At 40.3% G+C, this 24,521-nt stretch overlaps 1 protein-coding gene across 1 annotated transcript in view; it reads right to left on the reverse strand.

The window, feature by feature from the left end:
- Positions 1-20,105, reverse strand: part of lmtkb (lemur tail kinase 1 b) — a 48,541-nt gene extending 28,436 nt beyond the window's left edge. The window contains exons 1-3 of the mRNA XM_088323364.1: positions 19,819-20,105; positions 13,748-13,872; positions 4,605-4,740 (exon numbers count right to left, since the gene is read on the reverse strand). Coding sequence (XP_088179490.1) covers positions 4,605-4,740; positions 13,748-13,872; positions 19,819-19,927 — 370 coding nt within the window. The 5' untranslated portion in view covers positions 19,928-20,105. The remainder of the gene's footprint in view (positions 1-4,604; positions 4,741-13,747; positions 13,873-19,818) is intronic.
- Between the last annotated feature and the right edge of the window lie 4,416 nt (positions 20,106-24,521).

Genomic DNA, 24,521 nt, shown 5'->3' on the forward strand with positions numbered 1-24,521 from the left:
GGAACGTGTCTGAATATGCCTTTGATTGCTGCTTGTTGTAAAATGGCTTCCGATCAATAGGGTGAGTCGGTGCTCTAAGCCGTCTCTTTCGGGCCCCGTCGGGCCCCCCAAACAGGAAGTCGTTAACTGGATGCGCAGCAACCAAATGGATCCACTGTTGCTAATAGAACAGGCCGGCCATTATCCCGTGTTAATGTTTCTTTTTATGTGCGCCTACTTAGGCGGAGCCACTCCACAAATTCATTTGAGCCCACCGGTGTCCTGGAATCTCCCACTACAAGTTCTTGTATGAGCCGCGCGAGAAAGCCAGGCAAACAAACCAGAAGTTTGGTAACACGGTACTAGAATAACAAGGACCATAGGCGTAAACAGCCCGTTTTGGGAGTTACTCAAGCACCCCAAATTCAAACCAAGCACCACCCAAAAATGAAGCATTTTTAAAACTCTCCTTTCTTCAATAAAGGACGAGATGGGTTTAAGTACGATGGGATATAAATAAGACAAAAATGTGAACAACGCAGCATCGGAAATACTCCACTATCGTGAAATGGTTGATTACATTTGATGACCAACACCGATCTCGTCCTCGTTCCGCTCTTCTTTGGACCGGCTGGTGTCACTTGTGGCATAGCGGCGGAGTCTGTGGAGGCTCCAGTGCATTTATTTCTAATTGTGTGTACTCTGCAATACTTTTGGTAGTCTTTTTTTCTTTTTAGAATGAAGGTAAAATCATGTATAAAGCACGGCATTTGATATTTAGTTTTGTGGTATTTTTGTAGTAGTATTTTTAAAGTACACACACAAACATAATGGGAACATAGATGGCACAAAAAACAACAGCAATTTAATAAGCGAATAGGGAAAGAGTAAGAAGGAGAGGGATGAGAAATAAAAATAAAAATAAAAAACTCAGAAACAGTCAAATATACCGCAAATTGTGATTCAAACAATGCGATCATTTTTAAATGGACAATAGAATGATCATTAGAATGATATAATATACGAAAATTTGTTCAAATTAGCGATAGAAGAAGCGTTCAAGGTACTTTGGGGATGTGTCTCTAAATAAACTTTTGGCTTCAAGATGTTATAGTTTTTTTTCAGTTGGGGTGGGCAATACTGGACATTTTGGTAAGTAAATACTGTAAAAAATGGATACTTTTTGCTTGGAAATTTTATAATTTTATAATTATTGAATTATTACACTTTCCCCCTTGAGTTAGTTAAGCATTTCACAGCACCAAGATTTTAGGCACTTAATGTTTCATTTTCATTTCATCAAATAACTACTTTTCAAACTTTAAAGGGACAGTGTGTAATATGTAGTGCGTTCTAGTGGTACAAAAAAATCAGTTAAAAAAAACATTGATTTCAATATTAGGCAAACATACATGCACTATAAATATCACAAATGATTAAAAAAAAAAAAAAAAAATTGTATGTCATTTTCACAGTCGAATTGCACTTTGGTCATCACAATGTTGTTCCGGTATCCTGCTGCTACACTGTACTCTGTGGCACTGGCCCTCACTCGCATACTGTATGACAATGTCAACAAGACGATCGAAATATCTTCCATTGCGGAATATTTTGAAAACAAAGTCAGTAATGCAAATAAAGCAAATAAAGCAGCAAATGTTTCTCATTGGCTCTGTTTCCATAGTGACAATGGATTTACAGGTGTTTGTTCAGGTTTAAATTGTTGGTTGCAACCTGTTGCTTTCTGTAGGGTAAACTCATGTGTTTATGTTAATTTGTGGTGTTGCCACAGTAGCAGAATAGTTGACCACACAAAATACACCTGGCATTGTCCTTTCATGCAGTTGGAAAAAAAATAGCCACTCTGTGGTGAGCTTCCCATAGTGCCTTTTTTATTTTCAGTTTCTGGCAGGGCTGGCTGCTTAGATTTGGCCCTGTTTTCTGCTTAGCAGGCAGGATGGAGCAGCAGGCCAGGCGGGGAGAGGTGCTAAAAGTGTGCCTGTCAGTCTCCTACTCAGGTCTACACTTAGAGAGTGGCCGAGGGTTCTGGGTGCTACAAAAAGAAGTGCTTTGAGGAAATTATTATAGGAGTGAAGTATCAATCCCGAGTATTAGTATCAATTCCATCCAAGTATTTGCTTATCCTCGATAATATCAAGGTTTTAATCGATCCGCCCTCTCCTATTTTTAGATGATTTGATCATTTTATCAAGTGATTTTTTGGTTGCAACATGATTGAAAAAAATTAATACATGAGAAAATACAAAACTGCTTGGTAAAGAGGAGCAGCATCTGTGTTCAACTTCCTGCAGCTGCACGAGGGCGCGTCCACCAAGCACAGGCCGGCTCTCACGCTCATCTAATCTCAAGAGTAGACTCGCCCACTCCAAACTCCATCAGGGAAGGACACTCAAGAAATTCCTCTCACACATTGTGTATTTATCCTTCTATCCTGGCTGATGCATGCTTGTTGCAAGTAACCAATGATTTCCTCTTAGCAATCGATTTTGGCGTTTCGTCAATGCTGCTGCGGCTGGATCTCAGTGCTGCTTTCATACTGTGGACCACATATATATTACTTGATCGTCTGGAAAAATGGATTGGTATCTCAGGGACTGTACTCTCGTGGTTTAGGTCCCACCTGTCAGACAGGATGCAATATGTTAACTACGGCAATCTGACCTCTTAACATTTTGATGTCACCTGTGGCGTTCCACAGGTCTCTGTACTTGGGCTGCTCCTTTTTAATGTTTATATGCTTCTGCTTGGTGATATTATCCGCAAATATAATATTTGTTTCCATTGCTATGCAGATGACACTCAACTGTATCTGCCACTGTGGAGATAACTGCTCAGTTAAGTTAAAGAAATGTGGAGGCCTGCCTTACTGAGATACAAAGATGGAAGTGCAGCTCTTCTCACTCTAACCCAGTGCCCTCGGCAAATCTCTAAGTTAATGCCTGTGTTGTGACTGACAGTCACACTTTTAGCACGTATTCCCACCTGGCCTGCTGCTGCATCCTGCCTGCCAGGCAGAAAAGAGAGCCCCCCTACCAAAAGCTAAAAATGACAGAGGCAAACAGTAAGCGCAGCGTGGTGTGGATTTTTTTTTAATTACAGAAAAGGACAATGTGACAGTGTGATTTGTGTGGTTAAGTGTTCTGCTATTGTGGCAACACCACAAACTGACATACTGTAAAAGAATAAAAAATCCAAGCGTTTGTCAAATAACAAAATACACATAAATGAATGCTATACACCTGCAAATACTGTATGTAACATTTTTCCTACCACCTTATTCCAAGAACATATTACATTTGGACTTATCATACAACACAAAACAAGGAAAGAACAATACAATTGATTTTATGTGTAGCCAAAATTTGCATCCACCAAAAATATAAAAAATGTAAAACCACTTTTCAAAATGTTGTCAACGAATTTGTTTTTTTATGGTTAAATTCTTGAATATGAGAAACATTTCCAATGTACAAATGTTATATAATATGCTTAAAGCCCCAGTGTGTAATAATTGACCATTACATGGCACTATATTGTCAAAAATGACTACCAATGAGCACAGCGTAGGAGCCAGATGCCAGACAAACATGGCGGCGACCTGAGGTAGGGATTCCACTGTGTAACTGAAATACAAATTTCTAGACCTATGATTTTTTTAAATGCAAAATAACATTGGTATGTATTTTTGCCTAGCATTCAAATCAATGTTGATTTTTACTGTGTGCAATTTTTTTGTACCACTAGGAAGCACTAAATATTATACACTGTTCCAATGGGGCGGCAGTAGCTCAGGAGGTAGAGGTAGTTCGAATCCCGGCTTGTCCATGTTACATGTCGAAGTGTCCTTGGGTAAAACACTGAACCCGTAATACCCCCAATAAGCAGGTTAGATTACATGGCAGCAAGAGCGCTATTGGGAAATGTGGAGCACATTGTAAAGCGCTTTGGGAAGTCATTGACCTGAAAAGCGCTATATAAATGCAGATCATTTCATTTCATTTCATTAAGACTCTTTGTGTTGTTGTTTTTTTGGCTGATTTATTTCTCTTTTTCTCCACATATGAAATTTGTTAACTTTGTACTGTTTGACTCTTTCAAGACAGTTTTGTTTGCAATGATGCAATGTTTAATATAAAAGGATTAAAAAAAAAAGTCAGATCCTTTTGAAGAAAAAACATTTTGAAAAGCGCCCTCTGACGGACAAAAGCTATACTACATCCCTTTAACTCCACAACCATATCGAATGCGTTTCTTGGCATTGATTTAACGTGCTTTATTAGCGACACAACAAATCGATGATGAAATTAGTTCCCAACACTTTTAATAATCGATGTTATCGATTCATTGTTGCAGCCCTAAACTCGACATTAACAAAGATTTGCGCGTATGTAATGCAGTTTCGTCAAGCAGTTTTATGTACAACTTAGACTGCATCCTTAATGACGCACAGGGAGACACAGGCAGAAAAGGGGCAGGGCGACTGTTTGGCCGATTAGAATGCAGAACACAAAGCACAATGAAAATCAGCGAAGTAGAGAAATCGCGAACGGTAAACTGTGATACAGGATTATTTTTGATTAGCAGTAAAGTTTTCTCTGACTCACCGGATGGGGGCGCCCTCCTGGCCAGAGGCAGTGCCACCTCGCCAAGGGGCAGTGTGTAAACGGCTGGCGTGGTAGGCGAGGCCAAAGCCGACTCGTGCATGTGGTATGCTTCGCCATCCGGGACGTTACGCAGCTCCTGGGAGAAAAACAAACCAAAAAAAACACAGGAATCAGTGGACAAACTACGGCCCGTGGGCTGAATCTGGCCAACAGGCTTAATCAAGCTTGCGAGACAACGCTGAGAAAAAGCACAAAAGTAGCTGCATCACGTCTCACCTAAAACCAGCACCACACACAAAGCACCGTAGCTGTATTTGCTGACCTTCAAAAAATAGCACCCGGGTTTCTAGTAGGGGTGGGCGATACTGGGAATTTTAGCATTGATGCACTTAAAGTAAATACATTTGTATCGATCAATACTGATCCAATACTGATTCTTGCTTGGAAATGTCATGATTATGGAATCATTTTATATGTTCACATATTTGGTTGCATCTTGTTGCTCTCTGTAGGGTGAGCCTTTTCCACGTGTTTATGTAAATAGGTGGTGTTGCCATACCTGTCAACCTGTACGTTTTTGCCGTACAAAGTACGTTTATTATGCATTTTAAGACGTGTACGACGTACAAGAAAATCTGTACGGAAAAACGCAAATTTGTAAATTATGAGTACCATCCGGTAAACACCGACTATCATGAAACGGCAGATCAATCAAGTCTAACGAGTTCTATCTCGGTATCGTTTTTTTCGTTGCAAACAAAGCGAGCGGTTTGATGCTATTGTGCGCATGCGTCTGCTGCCTGGAGATTTCCCATCATGCATCACTCCCCCCAAAAAATTGGTGTAAGATTATTTTGTATTTTGTAAGGGAAAATACAACAGTTTGTCTGGGCATGGAGCCGTGGAGGTTGACAGATATGTGTTGCAGTAATAGACCACTGGCATTGTCCTTTTCTGTTTTTGAAAAATAAGTCCACCCTACGCTACGCTTCCTGTTTGGCCCTCATTTCTAGCTTCTGGTTAGGGTGTTTGCCGAGTATATGTGGCCCTATCTTTTGCTTGACAGGCAAGATGCAGTAGCAGGCCCGGTAGAGAGAGTTGCTAAATGTCTGCCTGCCAGTCACACACTCAGGTATAATGTCAGAGAGTAAATAGTCGTGCTGGGTGAGAGAAACACAGGGTGGTTTATCAATATAGAAAAGTGGAGCTTTGAAGATATTAGTGGAGGGGTGAAGTATCAATCCCAGGACAATTAAATCGATCTAATCCAAGTACTTGCCTATTATTGATAGTATCGATTTTTGGATCGACCCGCCCATCCTCCGTTTCTAGAATCGATATGAATTGTAACGCCAAAGTTCGCAACTTCAAGCAAACATTTTCCTAAAAAAAAATTGTAATGAAAAGTAAAAAAGACTTTAATAATAAAATTAATCTTTGAAATCAGGGATGGGCAAATGTATTTGTGTTTTGGTGTCTTTCTTATTTAGATCTTATCTTGTATCGTGTTCCCCCATTAAAACTATACAGTATTTTTCACAGCGCTCATGGCCAACTTTCAAATAGCTGGCTACTTTTTTCTGCACTTGCTTTTTTTCATAATTTATCATGAAACAGGACAGTGGGCCATCTACATAGACAAAATTGCTAGTAATTATGATACCAAAGAAAGGAAACCCCCAAACTATGCTCCAACTACAGAAGCATCAGTCTCAAAGTCACGCAAGTAAAAGTCCTGCTGGACAGACTGAAACCACAGGCTGAAAACATCCTAGCCGAAGAACAGAGAGGTTTCAGGGAGGCAAGCAGCAACACAGAACATATCTTTAATCCACGCATCCTATGTGAGAAGTTTTAACAACACCAGAGAAACCTCTATCACGTCTTTGTTGATTTCATAGAGGCAAGCCGCCAAAAACTCTTTTAGACCATTGAACAGCTGTATTCCAATACCAGTAGTACATCACTGAACAATGGTACAAATTGGACTGTGGTTTCAAACCACAGTCAGTGTGTGACAAGGCTGCATTCTCTCTTTAACTTTGTTCAACATATTCCTGGAGAGGATCATGACCAAAGCTCTGGAGCAATATGATGGTACAGTCAGCATTGGGGAACACGACGTTACAAACTTAATTTTTGCTGATAATATTGCCGGACAGGTAAGAGAAGAACAGGAACTAAAGATATCTGGTCAAAAGCATCAACCCAGTGAGGGATGTAAATCAGCAGAAAAAAAAAAACAAGAGTAATAATCGATAACCCCCCAGGTATCAGCACAAACATCACCATTAACCACCAAGAGGTTGATTCTGACACCAAATATAAATATCTTGGAGCTGTCATATAATAAAAGGGGTCAGAACCAGAAATTATGGCCAGGATAGCTCAAACCACAGCTGCACTTGCCAGACTTTAACCTATCTGGAGGGACAAGAAGATAGCAGTGAAATCAAAGATTAGACTCATGCAAAGGCAGGTTACTTGCATCTTCCTTTAGGCTTGCAAGATATGGACTCTCACAGCAAAGCATGAAAGGAAAATCCAGGCCATAACGATGCGATGCTGCAGGAAACTTTCAGGGATCCCCTACTTGGCCAATGTGACAAATGAATCAGAGGACCATACAAAAACAGTTGTTAACTGTAAGCAGAGAAAAACTGCAATGGTGATGGTCACATCACAAGATAATCAGGACATGCCAAGATTATTATCCAGGGCACAATCTAATGGGCAGGAGGAGGGGAAGACAGAATTTGAACTGGGCTAACAACATCAAGGAATGGACTGGTCCCAACTTTTCCACAACCCTAAAACAGGCCAGGAACTGTCAGCAGTGGAGAAAGCTGTCCAGAGTTGCATCCTTAATGGTGCCCCAATGATCCAGGCGATTAAGGTGTCTGGAAACCGTGAATTTCTAAAGTATCTGATTTAAGACTCTTTTTTGGCATACCCAAAGAATGAGATACATCAATAGGGCTTTTTTTCTCTGGCATATTTATTCCACCCAATGCGGCCCCGACCCAAAAAGTTTGCCTACTCCTCAACTAATGTCATGAACATGCATCAACTGATAAATGCTTCATCAATATTCACCAATCAAATGACTAACCTACTACATCATTAATCAAACACCCAACCAAGCAATTGATTCATCAACAAAACTAACAACCCTTAAAAGCACAATCAAATTGACCGAGTCGAGACTCGGGGTCTAAATGCGGGCCACGGGATAATAGTTTGAGACCCCGGTCTTAATATGAAGTGCAGCGCAGCAAGAGACTTGGTGAGCGTGAGACGCTACATTTCATACGTCAAAATCTAGGCCCAGGGGCCGGATGTGGCCTTCCAGAGTTTTCTAAGGCCCCTGAGATGATTCTATAATCATGGTATTTTGACAGCCAACAAACTCCAAAACTGCTCTATGGCTAACCAATAATATAACTTAGAAACAGTCCCCTAGACAAAAAGTCTTCAAGCCAGGACAGTCAAGTGAGCACATTTTTAGATCCAAGATAATTTGTCAATGGCCAATAAATCATGGGTTTTTCTTTTTGCTTTGTGTGCTGGGTTTGGTGTCACATTATCAGAGAAGGCTTTGGGGACTTCCCCGGGTCGGAGCAAGATATCATTTACGAATGCTAAACACGAGTCGGGAGGCCGGATGGGAAGTTGCGGGGAAAACTTAGCAGGTCCCCAAGGATCTCAAGAATGTGACCTGACAACACCCAGATAACAAACACAAGTGTATGCACACACACACACACACACACACACAAATCATTTGGCTCCATCTTTTTCACGCATTTTCACACTCACTCTCCCCTTGCAAAAATTGTGTTCTCTCTGTTTCCAAGTCTACAATTTACTTAAATGAGGTTGCACACTAGAAAAGGATGCACATTAAGAGGAGTACAGTAATCCCTCGCATTATCGCGGTTTACTTTTCTGGTTTTCATTACTTCACGATTTTTCATTGTGCATTGTGTTATGCATTCTGATGGCTGAACAGTCCTCCCCCGCCCTTTTTTCTGCAGTCTAAATTGTGAACGTACTTAAAACAGTTTGACAAACCTACATTACGTACGGCAAATCTGTTTCCATTTCAAGTAAAGCCAAAATGTCACCACAACACTCTGGACTCACAAAAGCAGCAAAATGAAGAGGAAGATGCTTTCTATCGCCAACAAAAACTGGACTTCTCCACATGCTAAAGCATTTTTACGTCTAAAGTAACTTGATAGTTTTAAAACGTTCAGAATTCACCTTAAATCTATTTTCAATACACTCTTCCCAAAAAAAAAGGCAAAAGTATGATAATAACGTAAATACATAATTCCCTTTCACTGCCAAATCGAGATTGTATGCTCAAATCAAAGTCCCATAGAAAGCTACTTCATCAGCACAAGCGCCCAAGTCGGTCAACCGATCATATTTCATATCAACAATCCTGCCCATCTGAGTTCAAAGAGCACTTATCTTTTTTTTCCCACCACACGTATCTTTTAGCAAAACTGTTCAAGCCACAGAACACATTAGATGAGGTGGAAAGTGACTTTATGTTTGTTACCGGAGTTTTTTGTTAGTGTAGCATGTAAATGTTGAAAGTAAGAAAAAGCCTTCTTCACGTACAGTCCAAACGCGAGCCCAAACGCAAAAGACAATTAAAAAAAAAGAAAAGTTTATTGGTATACACCTAAGAAATGCACGTACTTGCACGTGCAACGTAAGAAGTTTGACAAAGGCTGCAATCATAACTTAAGCCAGAAGATGGTGTCAGTGAGTACGAAAATTCAAAATTCTGAGCCTTTAAACTAGGTTCATTATTTGGATTCAATGTATAATAGAGTATTCAATAAATAAATAAATATAGGTTTCTACTTTGCTGGTGTTTGGAATGGTACCCCGGAAAAACGAGGGAGTACTGTAACTGTTTGTGTACATGGGTGTGTATAACACATACACACAACAAGTACACTTGCTCAGAAAGTAACACAAGAACTCACCAACTCTAACTGCTTATCTTTAAAGGCAAAAAAAAGCGCTGCAGCATGGTGCACGTGGGCACCAGGAAGCCCCCTAAGGACAGCTGAGGTTCCCGCAGACCTGTTTTGAAAATAACTCACCAGTGCTGGGTCATTGTGATTTTTCTAGTAAAATTATTTTCAGTAGTCGACTGAGTCTATTTACCACTACTTCCAATAGTTAAGCTGGTAATAACATAGTAACAACGTAGTACTAACATGAGAATAACACAGAATAGAATAGAATAGTCCTTTTTGTCATTGATTATAACATAGTATACATTGTTTACAATTAGGGTAAACATGTAATAAAGTGATTAAAGATTTATAGAAAAAAATTAAAATAAAAAAATAATATCAGGATTGACAGGCACTGTTTACGATGAAGTGCTTGTAGACTGGCCTAGATTGTAAGTGCATCAGAAATGGAAAATTGAGCACTGACATAGGCAGCAACATTGTGAAAAAATAGGAATTAAGAAATACGACACAATTATTTTTTTTCTAAACATCGGCAAGATGTTATACATTTGCAGTATTTTTTGTGCATGTTTGGGACCGTGAGGGGAGGGAAGGAAGAGAAGAAGAAAGGAAGTGAGAAAAAAGGAAGCAAGCAAGAAATGAAGAAAGGAAGTAAGGAGAAAGGAGGAAAGGAGGAGAGCAAGGATGAAAGGAAAAAAAAAGGGAGAAAGGGAGGAAGAAGGGAAGAGAGTAAGCAAAAAAGAAGGATAAATGAAGAAAAGAAGAAACGAAGAAGGGAAGAAAGCAAGGAAAGAAAGAAGAAAGCAAAAAGCAATAAAGCAATAAACAAGAAAGCAGGAAAGCAAAAAAGCAAGAAAGCAGGAAAGCAAGAAAGCAAGAAAGCAGGAAAGCAAGAAAGCAAGAAAGAAAGAAAGAAATTTACTGATTGATCTTAGACACAACCAAAACATTGAACCATTCTGTCACTCTGTGACCTTGATTTCAACGCTATTTGTCTCATGGGTCATTTTGAGCCAAAGACCCTCTTTGTCATTTTTTCTACTGCATACACGAAAACGTGGATAAAAACCCCATTTTTTCTGGGTGCCCTTTGCGTTAATTAGTAACAAGAAGTAGCCCTCCACTGGAAAAAGGTCGGAGACCCCTGCTCCATAGTGTGTGACAAGGAGACTTACCTTCCTCAGGTGACCTTGTTTGCATGTGCAGACAAACAAGCTCAGAAAAGCACAACACACTCTGCGTCGTCCAATATTGGAGTGTCCTGGATGCCGAATTTGTGTGAAACTAGAAGGGACGCTCCGGGACGGAAGAAGGAGGAGCTAAGAGGTCAAGGGAGGGGGGGTCACCGCACCCCCATTCCCGAGAATCCCCGGGGTGGAATCAAAACGGGGGAATGGACAAGGGAAAGTTGGTTTATGGGGGCTCACATAGTTTACTGGTGATATCACTTGAACATCTGCAACAGTCGCTCACTTAAACACACATACATGACGGGCACCAACACATCTGCAATATGCAGTGAACAAACTCCTCAATACACACGTACTGTACACATACACAGTAGTGGACACGGAATAAAATTACTACAACACACTAAGAACAAACACAATACCATTGACAAACACATACACGTACACAAAGTCAAATAAACACGTGTAGGGCCACTCAGTCAATGTCAAAGTCCTGCTCATCTCTGAAGAGCAGGATAACGCTTTACTCCAGGAAACTTTTTGATCCAAAGGCTATAATAGCAAAAATGTGTTTGTTTTTTTGAGAGAGAGGGAGACACATCGTATGCAAAAGTTTGGGCACCCCTGATCATTCTGAAGATATTCCTTCATAAATATTTGCTTTATCGGATCAGCAATTTCAGTTAAATATATCTTATATCAGACAAACACAGTGACATCTGAGAAGTGAAATGAAGTTCATGGGATTTACAGAAAATGCGCAATAATTGCTCAAACAAAAGTAGGCCAGTGCATAAATTTGGGCACCCCAACAGAAAAATGACATTAACATTTAGTAGATCCTCCTTTTGCAGAAATAACAGCCTCTAAACATTTCCTATAGCTTCCAATGAGGGTCTGGATTCTGGTTGAAGTTATTTTTGACCATCCTTCCTCACAGCTGAAATCTCTGAGCTAGCTTTTTGTATCCTTCCCCCAAACCATGATCTTGAACAATCTTTGTTTTCAGGTCATTTGACAGTTGTTCTGAGGCTCCCATGTTGCCACTCTTCAGAGAAGATGTAAAGAGGAGAACAACTTGCAACTGGCTGCCTTAAATACCCTTTCTCATGATTGGCTTCACCTGTGTATGTAGGTCAAGGGTCAATGAGCTCACCAGACAAATTTTGTGTTCCAATAATTCGTGCTAAAGGTATTCAAATCCATAAAACAACAAGGGTCCCCAAATTTATGCAACTGCCTACTTTTGTTTAATTATTGCACACTTTCTGTAAATCCTATGAACTTCGTTTCACTTCTCAATTATCACAGTTTGTCTGCTATATGATATATTTAACTGTAATTGCTGACCCAAACAACCAATGATTTATAAAGGAAAATCTTGAAAATGATCAGGGGTGCTGATTGGTTCCCTGTCCCGACTTTAACCCAGTCCTGTCAGTCCCCTGTTGTCAGTCCCTCTGCGCACCTCTGTGTATACAAGGCTAGCCTTTTTTTGACCCTGACTCCCACCTGTCCCGTTTTTGCTCCCGTTTGTCTCCGACTACGACCCGTTTTGATCCGGGCCACGTCTCCTCTCCATTCCCGACTTACAACCCGTTTCTGACCCCGACCACATTTTTGCTCTCCTGTCCTGGCTATCGACCTGTTTTCCCGTCCCTGACACCGCCATCACCCGCTACAGAAGATCCACTTCCGGATCGACTTGCTTCCCGAGTCCAGCGAGCATCGGATCCCGGGCGCTGCTTTTCCTCTTTCTTTCAATAAAACTGTGAGAAAACGTTACGCGATTGGGTCTACCCTGTGTGCTGGTCGTGACACTAAATCTTCAGCACATTTTGTTTCACTGTGTGTCGTTTGATTTAATAAAATCTAAGAGAAAAATAATATTGCCTGAATCTGTGTCCCATGTCAACAAATAGGTCATTGAGGCTCATTTTGACCTTCATTTTTCCCATAAATAATGATTTTAAAACAAGCTGTAAGCAGAGTTATTTTGTAAATATGTCAAAAACCTCCGCAAACAAAAGGTTTATGTATCTATTTCCCTCAAATGCAGTGGGCACGTGTGAGAGTGAAGGGAGCGTGCTGTGTTGCATTATTCTGCCCACCCCTAACGCTCACCCAATCATATTCTTCTGTGTTTTTGGCTAGCATTTGTGGGTAATTAGAGTTTGTTGTATGGGTTTTTATCATAAAGTGTCTCAACAGTAAACATATATTAATCAATAAGCTTCCATATAAAGGACTCTTTAGCAATGTACAGTCAAAACATTCTCTGTTGGTGACACCTTGGCTGTAAAACAGTGCTCTTTATATACTGGCTTGAACATTGAGTGGGATAAGAGAAGCTGTGGCTATATATGCACCATACTAGATTTTGAATGTGATTAATTCGGAATTTTATGGAGGAATTTACTCTAAAAGCAGTTTATCATTTATACCTAAAAATAATAATGATACTAGAACCTGTGTCCCATATCAAGAAGGTGTCATGATTACTGATGCGGGGCACCTCAGTCTGCTCCTTTAGCGCCAACTGCCTCGGACGCTGATTGGCTGCCTGTCGCTTTTTAAACCCCCCGGCTTCCTGTCACCGGTTGTCAGTCCGTCAACAAAACGGCCTGAATAGGGATGGGCACCCCCAGGCTGTACTTGCCCATGGCACACCACAGGAAGTTGTGCCCTGACGACACAGGCGGTTTAGGGAGTTGCTTTTTAAATGAAATAACTAGTAAGTCTTACTAATTCCTGTTTTTATGTAACACAATCAAAACTGTCAATAAATCATAATTTGGTCCTCAATTCTGAAGACAAGTATAGGGAGGCGTAGAAAATTTTGACAAACCAATTCAAAAAGGGACACACTGAAACTAAAGGAACAGAGAGCTTTGCGTTCTTTGGTTGATGTTAGACCATAGTATCAGTTAGTATCGTGTTTCCTGACCTTGAAAGCGGAACGGTTCCTCTTGCAGCACAGGCAGGTCAGCAGGACCAAGATCAAGACCACAAATCCAGATGACCACACCAGGGTCACCGACACCCACGAAGGCTCCGCCGACTCGTCCGGATCTGTGGGACGACGGGAGAACCAGCAATTAGGAGTGGGCAATACATGTTAGTATCAATTAATAACGACCCAAAACAAATACTTATGTAATGATTGTTGAATAATTGAACCCTCCCCCCCTTGAGTATAGTTACGATAAACACAGCACAATGATTTCAGGCACTAAAAACATTTTGTATTTTATTAAATATGTCATGATTACTGATGCAAAGCACCTTTGCCCGCTCATTTGGCACCAAGTGCCTCGGACTCTGATTGGCTCCTTGTCCCTATTTAAACCCACTCCTTTCTGTCACCTGATATTAGTCCGTCTGTGAACCTCAGTTTACTCTGGGTAAGCTTTTTTTACTCACACCTGTATTTGCTCCCGTCTGTTCCCCGGCTTCGACCCGTTTTTTGATCCTGACCACGTCTAGTCAAGTCAAGTCATTTTTATTCGTATAGCCCTTAATCTCAAAGAGTCTCAAACGGTTGCACAGGTTATTGCACAGAATATTATTACAGACTATTATTACACCATCCCCTGATCTGAAACCAACATGAGGGCAAGGAAAAACTTAAAAACCTCAACATGACCACGTTTTTTGCTCTCCTGTCCTGGCTACTGACCCGTTTTTTTCAGTTCCTGGCACCACCATCGCTCGCCACGAAAGTCCCACTTTTGCGTTCAGAGCGACCTGCTTCTCGTGTCCAGCGGTCACCGAATCGTGGGCGCAACCCTTTCTCTTTCTTCTTATAAAACTTGTGAGAAACGCTACACAAGTGGGTCCTGTCCCCATTCTGGTCCTGACAAAATAACTACATTGCAAACTTAACTAATATAAAAAGATACATGGAAATATTTCTATCACAAAAGCCAGAAGAGTCTAACCAAAAAAGCACTAATGTAATGAAAATTCATGTTTCACAGATCCCTTAACTCCTAGTGTTATAGTGGTGTACCTTGGGGCAAGTACAGCCTGGCGGCACCCATTCATCTCCAGGCCGGGGTTTTTGACTAAAAATTTGCTCCCCCACATGAAACAGACTAGTTTCCCTGGATACGAGTAGCAGGAGAAGCCTCCTGATCTGACTCAGATACAGCACCTTCATCATCTGGTAACTGTTACACCGCTACAGTTGGTGGTGTATAGCCCAATGGTCATTGTATAAATGTGAAGTCTTTGTTTTATGTCCCCATTGACCCTATGCGTGTCAACGGCAAAAATACTACTAAATAAATACTACAAAACTACTACAAAACTAAATATTGAATTTAGTGCTTAAACAGGGACCTAATATTTTATTTTACTTTTATTTTGAAATTAATAAAATACGATAAAATCTAACGCAAATTCCACTAGAATACAAAATAATACTTCAGAAATATTGCAACAGAACCACTACAAAAGTACAACTTCAGTAACATTACACGAATACTAAAGAAATACCACATAAATACTATTATTGAAATACTTCAAAAATATTTCTACAGAAATACTGAAAAATACCACTACAGTGATTTTATAATACAAAAATACTATTACAGAAATATTACCACAAGAAGCTTATAAAATTACTACAAAACTGAAATTCAAATTTAGTGCTTAAAAACAAGGACATAATATACTTTTTTGCTTTCATTTCAAAAGAAAACATTAGAGAAATACAACGAAAATTCCACTACAGTAATACCAGAATACAAAATAATACTACAGAAATATTATAACAGAAAAACTACAAAAGTACAACAACAGAAATATGACACTAATACTCAAGAAATATTACAAAATACGAGTATGGAAATACTACAAAAATACTACAGAAATACGACAAAAATGCTACAGAAATACTATCAAACTGCAACTATGGAAATACTTCAAAATTACTTCCATCGAAATTTCAAAGATAACACTACAGTAAAACTATAATACAAAGATACTACAAAAATGTAACGACAGAAATACTACAAAACCTTACTACAGAAAGATTATGACAGAATCACTACAGTGATACTACAAAAATACTACTGACACACAACAACATTTTTCACAACTGAAATACTACAAAAATACTGCAAAACTGTGACAGATATACTACAAAAATACTACTACGGAAATACTATAAAAAACTACATCAGAAACACGAAAAAAATACTACAAAATTAAAACCACTGTAATATTACAGAAACACTGTAAAAATCCGATGAAAAAATAGATGGGTTTCCAAGACCGGCCCTTGACAAAATATTTTAACCCAACGTGGCCCCCGACTCCGAGAGTTGCCCACCACTGAATGTTCCATAAATGACAACACGATGGCTTTCCAGGTTTTTATTCAGTAAACGCGACATGTTTACATTTTCGGTCGCAACTCGTTGCTCTCTGCAGGGTGAGTTGTCATCATGTGTTTATGTAAATTTGCGTTGTGACCACAGTAGCAGACCACTTCACCACACCTCACATTGTCCTTTCCTGTACTTGAAAAAAAGTATTCCACACGTCCTGTTTGCATCTGTCATTTTTACTTTACATTTGGCCCTCTCTTCTGCCTGACGGATGCAGCAGCAAGCCAGGGAGGGAGAGCTGCTTAAAGAGTGCCTGTCAGTAACACTCTCAGGCATAAATTTAGAGCATTGCGGAGGACACTGTGTGAGAGAAGGGCTGCACAATCTACATAAATAAGCATCACTTTGAAATGGTGGCGGGGTAAAGTATCGATCACGGGACAATAGTATCGATAGATCCAATTACTTGCTTAATATCAATGATATCGATATTTGTATCGGTCCGCCAGCCCCTTCTACGCATACTCCAAATGCAAAGCTGTCAGAAGTGTGCTTGTTTGTTACATAGGTTTGTGTTTATCACGCATATTATTTTTACATTTTTTTACCAGCATGCAACGGTGCTACGCCAGCTGCAGTTCGCTGTCGTTGATACATAGTTCTTCCCTCGTACTTCTGTCACGTTCGTGAGACATGAGGATGCTGTTACCATGGCAACGTGGCATTCCTTCCTCCTGTTTAACCAGCCACTGGGCTACGTTAAGTTAAATAATAATAATAATAATAATAATTTCCTTGTATTGTCATTCTGTGTAACAATGTACACAGAACGAAATGTCGATTGCACCTGACCCGATGCAGCCGCAGCCAAGAGAGGGCGCCGCCGACCACTTTTTAAGTCTTAGGAATGACTCGGCCGGGGCGCGAACCCAAACCTCCCAGTCTCAAAGCGGGCGCCTTACCATCTAGGCTACTGAGCTGGTAAAGCCCCCCAGTGTGTAATTTATGACTACTAGATGGCACTGTATTGTCCAATGCGAACAAAAACCAGTGCAAATATACATACATATATACATATATATACATATATATATATATATATATATATATATATATATATATATATATATATATATATATATATATATATATATATATACATATATATATATATATGTATATATATATATATATATATATATATATATATATATATATATATATATATATATATATATATATATATATATATATATATATATATATATATATATATATATATATATATATATATATATATACACCTTGGTCATATCCCTCAAGAGGGATGACCGACAGCAAGACAAACACATACAATAACACATAAAATAAAAGGGAGAGAAAAAGCAAAAAAAAACACACACAAACATTTTTGGACCATCGGCAACCGAAATGCCCAAACACCCAAACAAGTTAGGCACCTCGGCACCTAAGTTGGTCATGCTTTCGTCCCTCCAGATATATATATATATATATGTACATATGCTTTTTGAGTTATTCTGAGTAATTGTCATTTGAACTTTTCCTGGTGAACACTAGAAATCCCGGGAAGTTTCTAATCCCTCCAGAATGGCCAGCGGACAGCCAAAAGGCAGTGTTGTTTTTGTCACAGTTGCCATGGCGCCCAATTGGTCCCAGCCGTGTGGTGCCTGGTTCTGTCATAGTTGCCACGGTGCCCAATTGGTCCCAGCCGTGTGGCGGCTGGTTCTGTCACGGTTGCCAAAGCGCCCAATGGGCCCCGCCCATGGACACCAGCTGGAACGCGTTGACAGATTGCTGCCGTACAACTTAAACGCAGTCTTGCGAAGTGCCTGGTGTCAGAGCGTATGTGAAACTTCTGCGAAACTCCTGTTAAACTTTGTGTGAAATGCTTAGTTCTGGGAATTTACCTGTGTTTGATCCTGTTTTATTTTTGGCCTGTTTGATTTTGACAACTCTTTTGTTCAGATTTCAATCCACTTCCGCGACCATCGATCCGCGGATCGAGTGTCCGTGCATTCCTCCTCTCCCTAATTAACTGTTACGCTATTGGGTTCTCATTCCTGTTTCCTGCCCTGGTTCGTGACAGTTTTAAACTAACAAAATAACGACCCATCTTGTTCTGTAAATGCGGCAAGGCGGGGTTGTTCAAATGGAAAAAAAAACAAAGATTAAAAAGACAGCGAGAGAGAAGCCTGACACCCCGACTTAATAATTGACCATTTAAGCCTGAACCTGGTCCGGATTTCGGGCCGGGGTCTGGTTCGGGCCCGGGCCCAGAATCTTACCTCTAGTCTAGAGTGCATTCTGTTTTATTTTTATGTTGAATCTTTGTATTTAATGTCCTCCACTGAACTGCTTCTGTCCATCTCAACTTTTCTGCACCAGAATACTCTGTCTGATCCCAGAAATCGAACATAGATAGATGGATAGATAGATAGATACTTTATTCACTTTATTCACCCCCGTAGGGAAATTCACTCTTCCAGCAGTATCCTTGTGTTTATTTATCAAGGTCAGACGCTACTGCGCCGATTTTCATTTTTCGCAGAGGATTCTGGTCCCTACTAACTCTCTGGCAGTGGTCTCTAGCCTCTTTCAAGCTAACTAGCGCAATGGGCACCAAGTTTGATATGAATTTCAAAAATAGCAACTTAGCTAACCGGCTCGCTAAATAGCTCAAAAGTAGCTTGATGGCTAGAACAGTAAACAGGTAAAAATTTAACGGAAGAAAAAGAGTAAACAGCGAACTAAATAGCCAGAAGGAAATGGAAAAAAAGCTAGATAACGAAAAAGCAGGCCAAATTGGAGCTTGATAACGAGCAAAAGACACAATGTTAGCTAGATAGCATGCAAAAACTGTTAAAAGCTAGCTCGATGGCATGCTAAATAGCTAAACATGTAGGAAGATAGCTAACTAAAAAAATGCACATTTTTTGCTCATTTGCTTTATAAAGGCCACAAATTGGAATTTACTCCTGTTGCATTTCTTGTAAAATAAATGAATACATGAATATTCTCATTATCCTATCTTAATTAATTGCTTAAAACATTTATCAATACTTAAATAGATTTTTTTTTGTCCAAGGAGCCCATAAGCTGGGAATCTGGGATGGTTTTATTTGAATTTTTAAAATAACATTTCATCATGTTATTACTATGGTATTACCATTTTGATTAGAGAAATGGGGTTAAATAGATTTAGTCAATCAATAGAAAAATCATTTTACTAGAAAATCACAATGACCCAGCACTTCAACTGTCCTTAGGGGGCACTCTGCTGCTGCCCAACGGGGCCCCCCCAGCTCTAGGGCAAATGTCCAATCTTCGAAATGACTCTGAGCTAAGAATTCGATTGCTTGGAGGGACGATGACGTCACAAGACAATGTCGTCATCTTCAGACGTGACAGAAGGCTAAAAATAGAACAAACAAGGCGACGTTTTTCTACTCTCTGAGAAAGTAGCAGGGACTGTGGTTGCCATGGTAACAGGCTGCGCCACGTTGTTGCGTAACAACAGGACGAATCGCGAGACGAAAAATGTTTTTTTTAAATGATATTAACGAAGCGCGCGCGTGACGTGCGTAAAAACACACGCATTCTCTACATTCTGCACCTTCCGCGCACTAAAACGTTACGGCAGTGCTGGAATTTTTGGCCTCACCTGAGGCGATGGCGGCGGTGCAGGACCAAAGTGCAGACAAAGTCAGCAGCATCAGCATCTTCCTCATCTTCTTGCCCATCCTCATCTTCAACCCTTCCTCGGCCAGCATCCGATGGCGGTACAGTCCCCCATATGGCGGGAGGACAGGATGGGTAGGGGGATGTCGGGGGGCTCAGACGCGGGTACCGGTGATGTGTGTCTGCTGTGGTTGAGATGGAGGAGGGGGAGGCAGGGTGTCCGCTGGTGCTGTCCGCGGTGCTGCTTGCGAGAGCGCCATCTTGCTAGTTCTGGTTGGGGGGGATGATGGGAATCCTTTTTTTTTTCAAGAGAAGTGGCTCTTTCAGCTCAGCTTAATAAAAAGAGCCACCATTTTTCGATTCCCAAAAGGCTCTTTCGATTGTTTATATTGCTTTAGTCCATAAATTACCCATTATTATGTATCATTTTAAACAAAATGGCTTAAAAGGGGTATACATTTAAAAAATGAGACGAAAAGACAAAAATGAAACATTAAACAGCAAATTAAAAAAGAGAGATATAGTGAAAGAGAGGTACAGAGAAAAATAGAAAGAGAGAAAGAAAGAGAGAAAGAAGGAAAAAAGTAAGAAGGAAAGAAAAAAAGAAAGAAAGAAGGAATGAAAGAAAGAAAGAAAGAAAGACAGAAAGAAAGGAAGAAAGGACGGAAAGAAGAAAGAAAGAAAGAAAGCAACCATATAAAAGACACAGAGAGAAAGAGAATAAAAGACAGAGGGAGGAAGAGAGAGAAAGAAAAAGACAGAGAAAGGGAGGGAGAGAAAGAGAGAGAGGAACAGAGGGGAAAAGACAGAGAGAGAGTAAAGGAACAAGAGGGAGACAGAGGAATAGAGGGCAAAAAAGAGAAAGAGAGCAAGAGAGAGCACGACGAATAGAGATAAAGATCAAGATAAAAAGAGAGAGAAATGTACAAAGCATTTAGAATGGTTTATAGACTACTCTGATAAAACTACATTTCCCACAATGCCTGTCGCCTACTATACCTACCACTCCACTGCAGTGTTTCACTGCTAATGCCAATGAGTGGAATTGAGGAATAATCTCAAAAACGGCAATGGCCATTTTTTTCCGATAAGAACGTATCTGCGTAGATATATCTTTTTCAACGCAACTCTTGTTTGTGACTTGAACATGTAATACATTTAGAGATATTTTGGCATTGTCTAATGTGAACTCAGCAAGATGCCAGACAAACATGGCTATGACTTTTAGGTAGGGATTTCTCTATATAAAATAAATACAATTTACTCCATAATTGTATTCTAGTACTCATTATCTAAATTAAATTAAATGCAACAAACATTTTTTGTACCACTAAATATTACACACTGTCCCTTTAGATTCAAAACGTACTAGAAAACACAACTACACTAATACTATAAAACTAAATGTAAAATTGAATGCTTCAAACCTGCACCTAATACAGTGAAGAAAATCTATATTTGAACACCCTGCTATTTTGCTATTTCTCCCACTTAGAAATCATGGATGGGTCTGAAATTTTCATCATAGGTGCATGTCAACTGTGTGACAGATAAACTAAAAAGAAAAACCCAAAAATCACAATGCATGATTTTTTAACAATCTATTGTGGGAGAAATAGCAAAATAGCAGTGTGTTTAAATATTTTTTTTTCTTCACTGTATATTATCATTCTTCATAGTGAGAGTTTTAAGATATATTTAATTAAACGTATATATTTAAAAACAAATGTAAAGAAATATAACATGTAAATGATTGTATGATTATTTCTTCATGAATGGAGACATTGGATAGGTCTCCAGGATCAGATAGAAAGGCTACTGTAATGGGAAAACAACATGAATTTCCACGGAAATCACAATTTTCTTTAAAAGAAAAAAGACAAAATCAAAGGAACACAAAAACACGTCATGAAAAGCAATAAAATACTGACAAACTGGAGCGCAAGCACATGCGCACTAGTGATGCGTCGTTTGTGAACAGAAAGGCTTTATGAGCCAGCTCTTTGTAGTGAACCAGCGAGATCCGTTTCCCCATTAAGAAGCTGGCTCCCTTGTAAACCCTCTCTCCCCCTCCCTCTCTCTCGCTCTCTCTCCCTCTCTCTTTCTCTTTCCCCTCTTTTGCTCTCTCTTTTGTTCTCTCTCTACCCCTATCTTCTTCACTTTCCGTTATTCACTCTCTCTTTCTATGTTTCTCTTACTCTTTCTGCCCCATCTCTATTTTCTCTCTCTCTCTTATCCTCTCTCTTTCTTTCCCTCTCTCTCTATCTTTCTCCCTCTTTATTTCCTATTTTACCCTGGCTTTCACTTTTTTCTCTGTCTCTCCCTCCCTCTCTCCCCATCGCTTGCTTTCTCCCTCTCTCATCCTCTCTCTTTCTCTATCTCTTTTCTCTTGGCGTAGTTCTCGCATTCCCCACTCTTTTTTCTCTTTTTCTATCTTTCTTGCTCTCTTTTGCCTCCTCTATCTTTCACAATCTTTCTCCTTCTCTCACTCTCTCTATCTCTCTCTCTCTCCCTCTCTTTTTCTCTCCCCTCTTTTGTGCCCTCTTTTGTTCTCTCTCTACCTCTCTCGTTCACTTTCCGTTATTCACTCTATCTTTCTGTTTTTCTTACTCTTCTGCCTCCCGCTATGTCTATTTTCTCTGTCTCTTATCCTCTCTCTTTCTTTCCCTCTCTCTCTATCTCTCTCCCTCTCTATTTCCTATTTCACCCTGCCTTTCACTATTTTCTCTGTCTCTCCCTCCCTCTCTCCCCATTGCTTGCTTTCTCTCTCTCTCATCCTCTCTCTTTCTCTATCTCTTTTCTCTTGGCGTAGTTCTCGCATTCCCCTCTCTTTTTTCTCTTTTTCTATCTTTCTTGCTCTCTTTTGCCTCCTCTATCTTTCACAATCTTTCTCCTTCTCTCACTCTCTCTATCTCTCTCTCTCTCCCTCTCTTTTTCTCTCCCCTCTTTTGTGCCCTCTTTTGTTCTCTCTCTACCTCTCTCGTTCACTTTCCGTTATTCACTCTATCTTTCTGTTTCTCTTACTCTTCTGCCTCCCGCTATGTCTATTTTCTCTGTCTCTTATCCTCTCTCTTTCTTTCCCTCTCTCTCTATCTCTCTCCCTCTCTATTTCCTATTTCACCCTGCCTTTCACTATTTTCTCTGTCTCTCCCTCCCTCTCTCCCCATTGCTTGCTTTCTCTCTCTCTCATCCTCTCTCTTTCTCTATCTCTTTTCTCTTGGCGTAGTTCTCGCATTCCCCTCTCTTTTTTCTCTTTTTCTATCTTTCTTGCTCTCTTTTGCCTCCTCTATCTTTCACAATCTTTCTCCTTCTCTCTCTCTCTCCCTCTTTCTCTCTCTCTCTCCCTCTCTTGTTCTCTCCCCTCTTTTGTGCTCACTTTTGTTCTCTCTCTACCTCTCTCGTTCACTTTCCGTAATTCACTCTATCTTTCTGTTTTTCTTACTCTTCTGCCTCCCGCTATGTCTATTTTCTCTGTCTCTTATCCTCTGTCTTTCTTTCCCTCTCTCTCTATCTCTCTCCCTCTCTATTTCCTATTTCACCCTGCCTTTCACTATTTTCTCTGTCTCTCCCTCCCTCTCTCCCCATTGCTTGCTTTCTCTCTCTCTCATCCTCTCTCTTTCTCTATCTCTTTTCTCTTGGCGTAGTTCTCGCATTCCCCTCTCTTTTTTCTCTTTTTCTATCTTTCTTGCTCTCTTTTGCCTCCTCTATCTTTCACAATCTTTCTCCTTCTCTCTCTCTCTCTCTCTCTCTCTCTCTCTCTCCCTCTCTTTTTCTCTCCCCTCTTTTGTGCTCACTTTTGTTCTCTCTCTACCTCTCTCGTTCACTTTCCGTTATTCACTCTATCTTTCTGTTTCTCTTACTCTTCTGCCTCCCGCTATGTCTATTTTCTCTGTCTCTTATCTTCTCTCTTTCTTTCCCTCTCTCTCTATCTCTCTCCCTCTCTATTTCCTATTTTCCCCTGGCTTTCACTATTTTCTCTGTCTCTCCCTCCCTTTCGCTCAATCGCTTGCTTTCTCTCTCTCTCTTCCGCTCTCTCTCTCTCTCTCTCTCTCTTTTCTCCTGACGTAGTTCTGGCGCTCCCCTCTCTCTTTCTCTCTTTTTGCTCTCTTTCGCCTCCTCTTTCTTTCATAATCTTTCTCGTTCTCTCCCTCCATCTCTCTCTCTCTCGCTCTCCCTCTCTCTCTCTCTCTCTCTCTCTCCCTCTCTTTTTCTCTCCCCTCTTTTGTGCTCTCTTTTGTTCTCTCTCTACCTCTCTCGTTCACTTTCTGTTATTCACTCTATCTTTCTGTTTCTCTTACTCTTCTACCTCCCGCTATGTCTATTTTCTCTGTCTCTTATCCTCTCTCTTTCTTTCCCACTCTCTCTATCTCTCTCCCTCTCTCCCTCTCTATTTCCTATTTTCCCCTGGCTTTCACTATTTTCTCTGTCTCTCCCTCCCTTTCTCTCAATCGCTTGCTTTCTCTCTCTCTCTTCCGCTCTCTCTCTCTCTCTCTCTCTCTCTCTCTCTCTCTCTCTCTCTCTTTCTCCTGACGTAGTTCTGGCGCTCCCCTTTCTCTTTCTCTCTTTTTGCTCTCTTTCGCCTCCTCTTTCTTTCAGAATCTTTCTCGTTCTCTCTCTCCATCTCTCTCTCGCTCTCCCTCTCTCTCTCTCTCTCTCTCTCTCTCTCTCTCTCTCTTTCTCCCTGGA

Source organism: Urocampus carinirostris, chromosome 19, assembly GCF_059441175.1.
Source record: "Urocampus carinirostris isolate Australia breed hairy pipefish chromosome 19, RoL_Ucar_1.0, whole genome shotgun sequence".
Taxonomy (NCBI): domain Eukaryota; kingdom Metazoa; phylum Chordata; class Actinopteri; order Syngnathiformes; family Syngnathidae; genus Urocampus; species Urocampus carinirostris.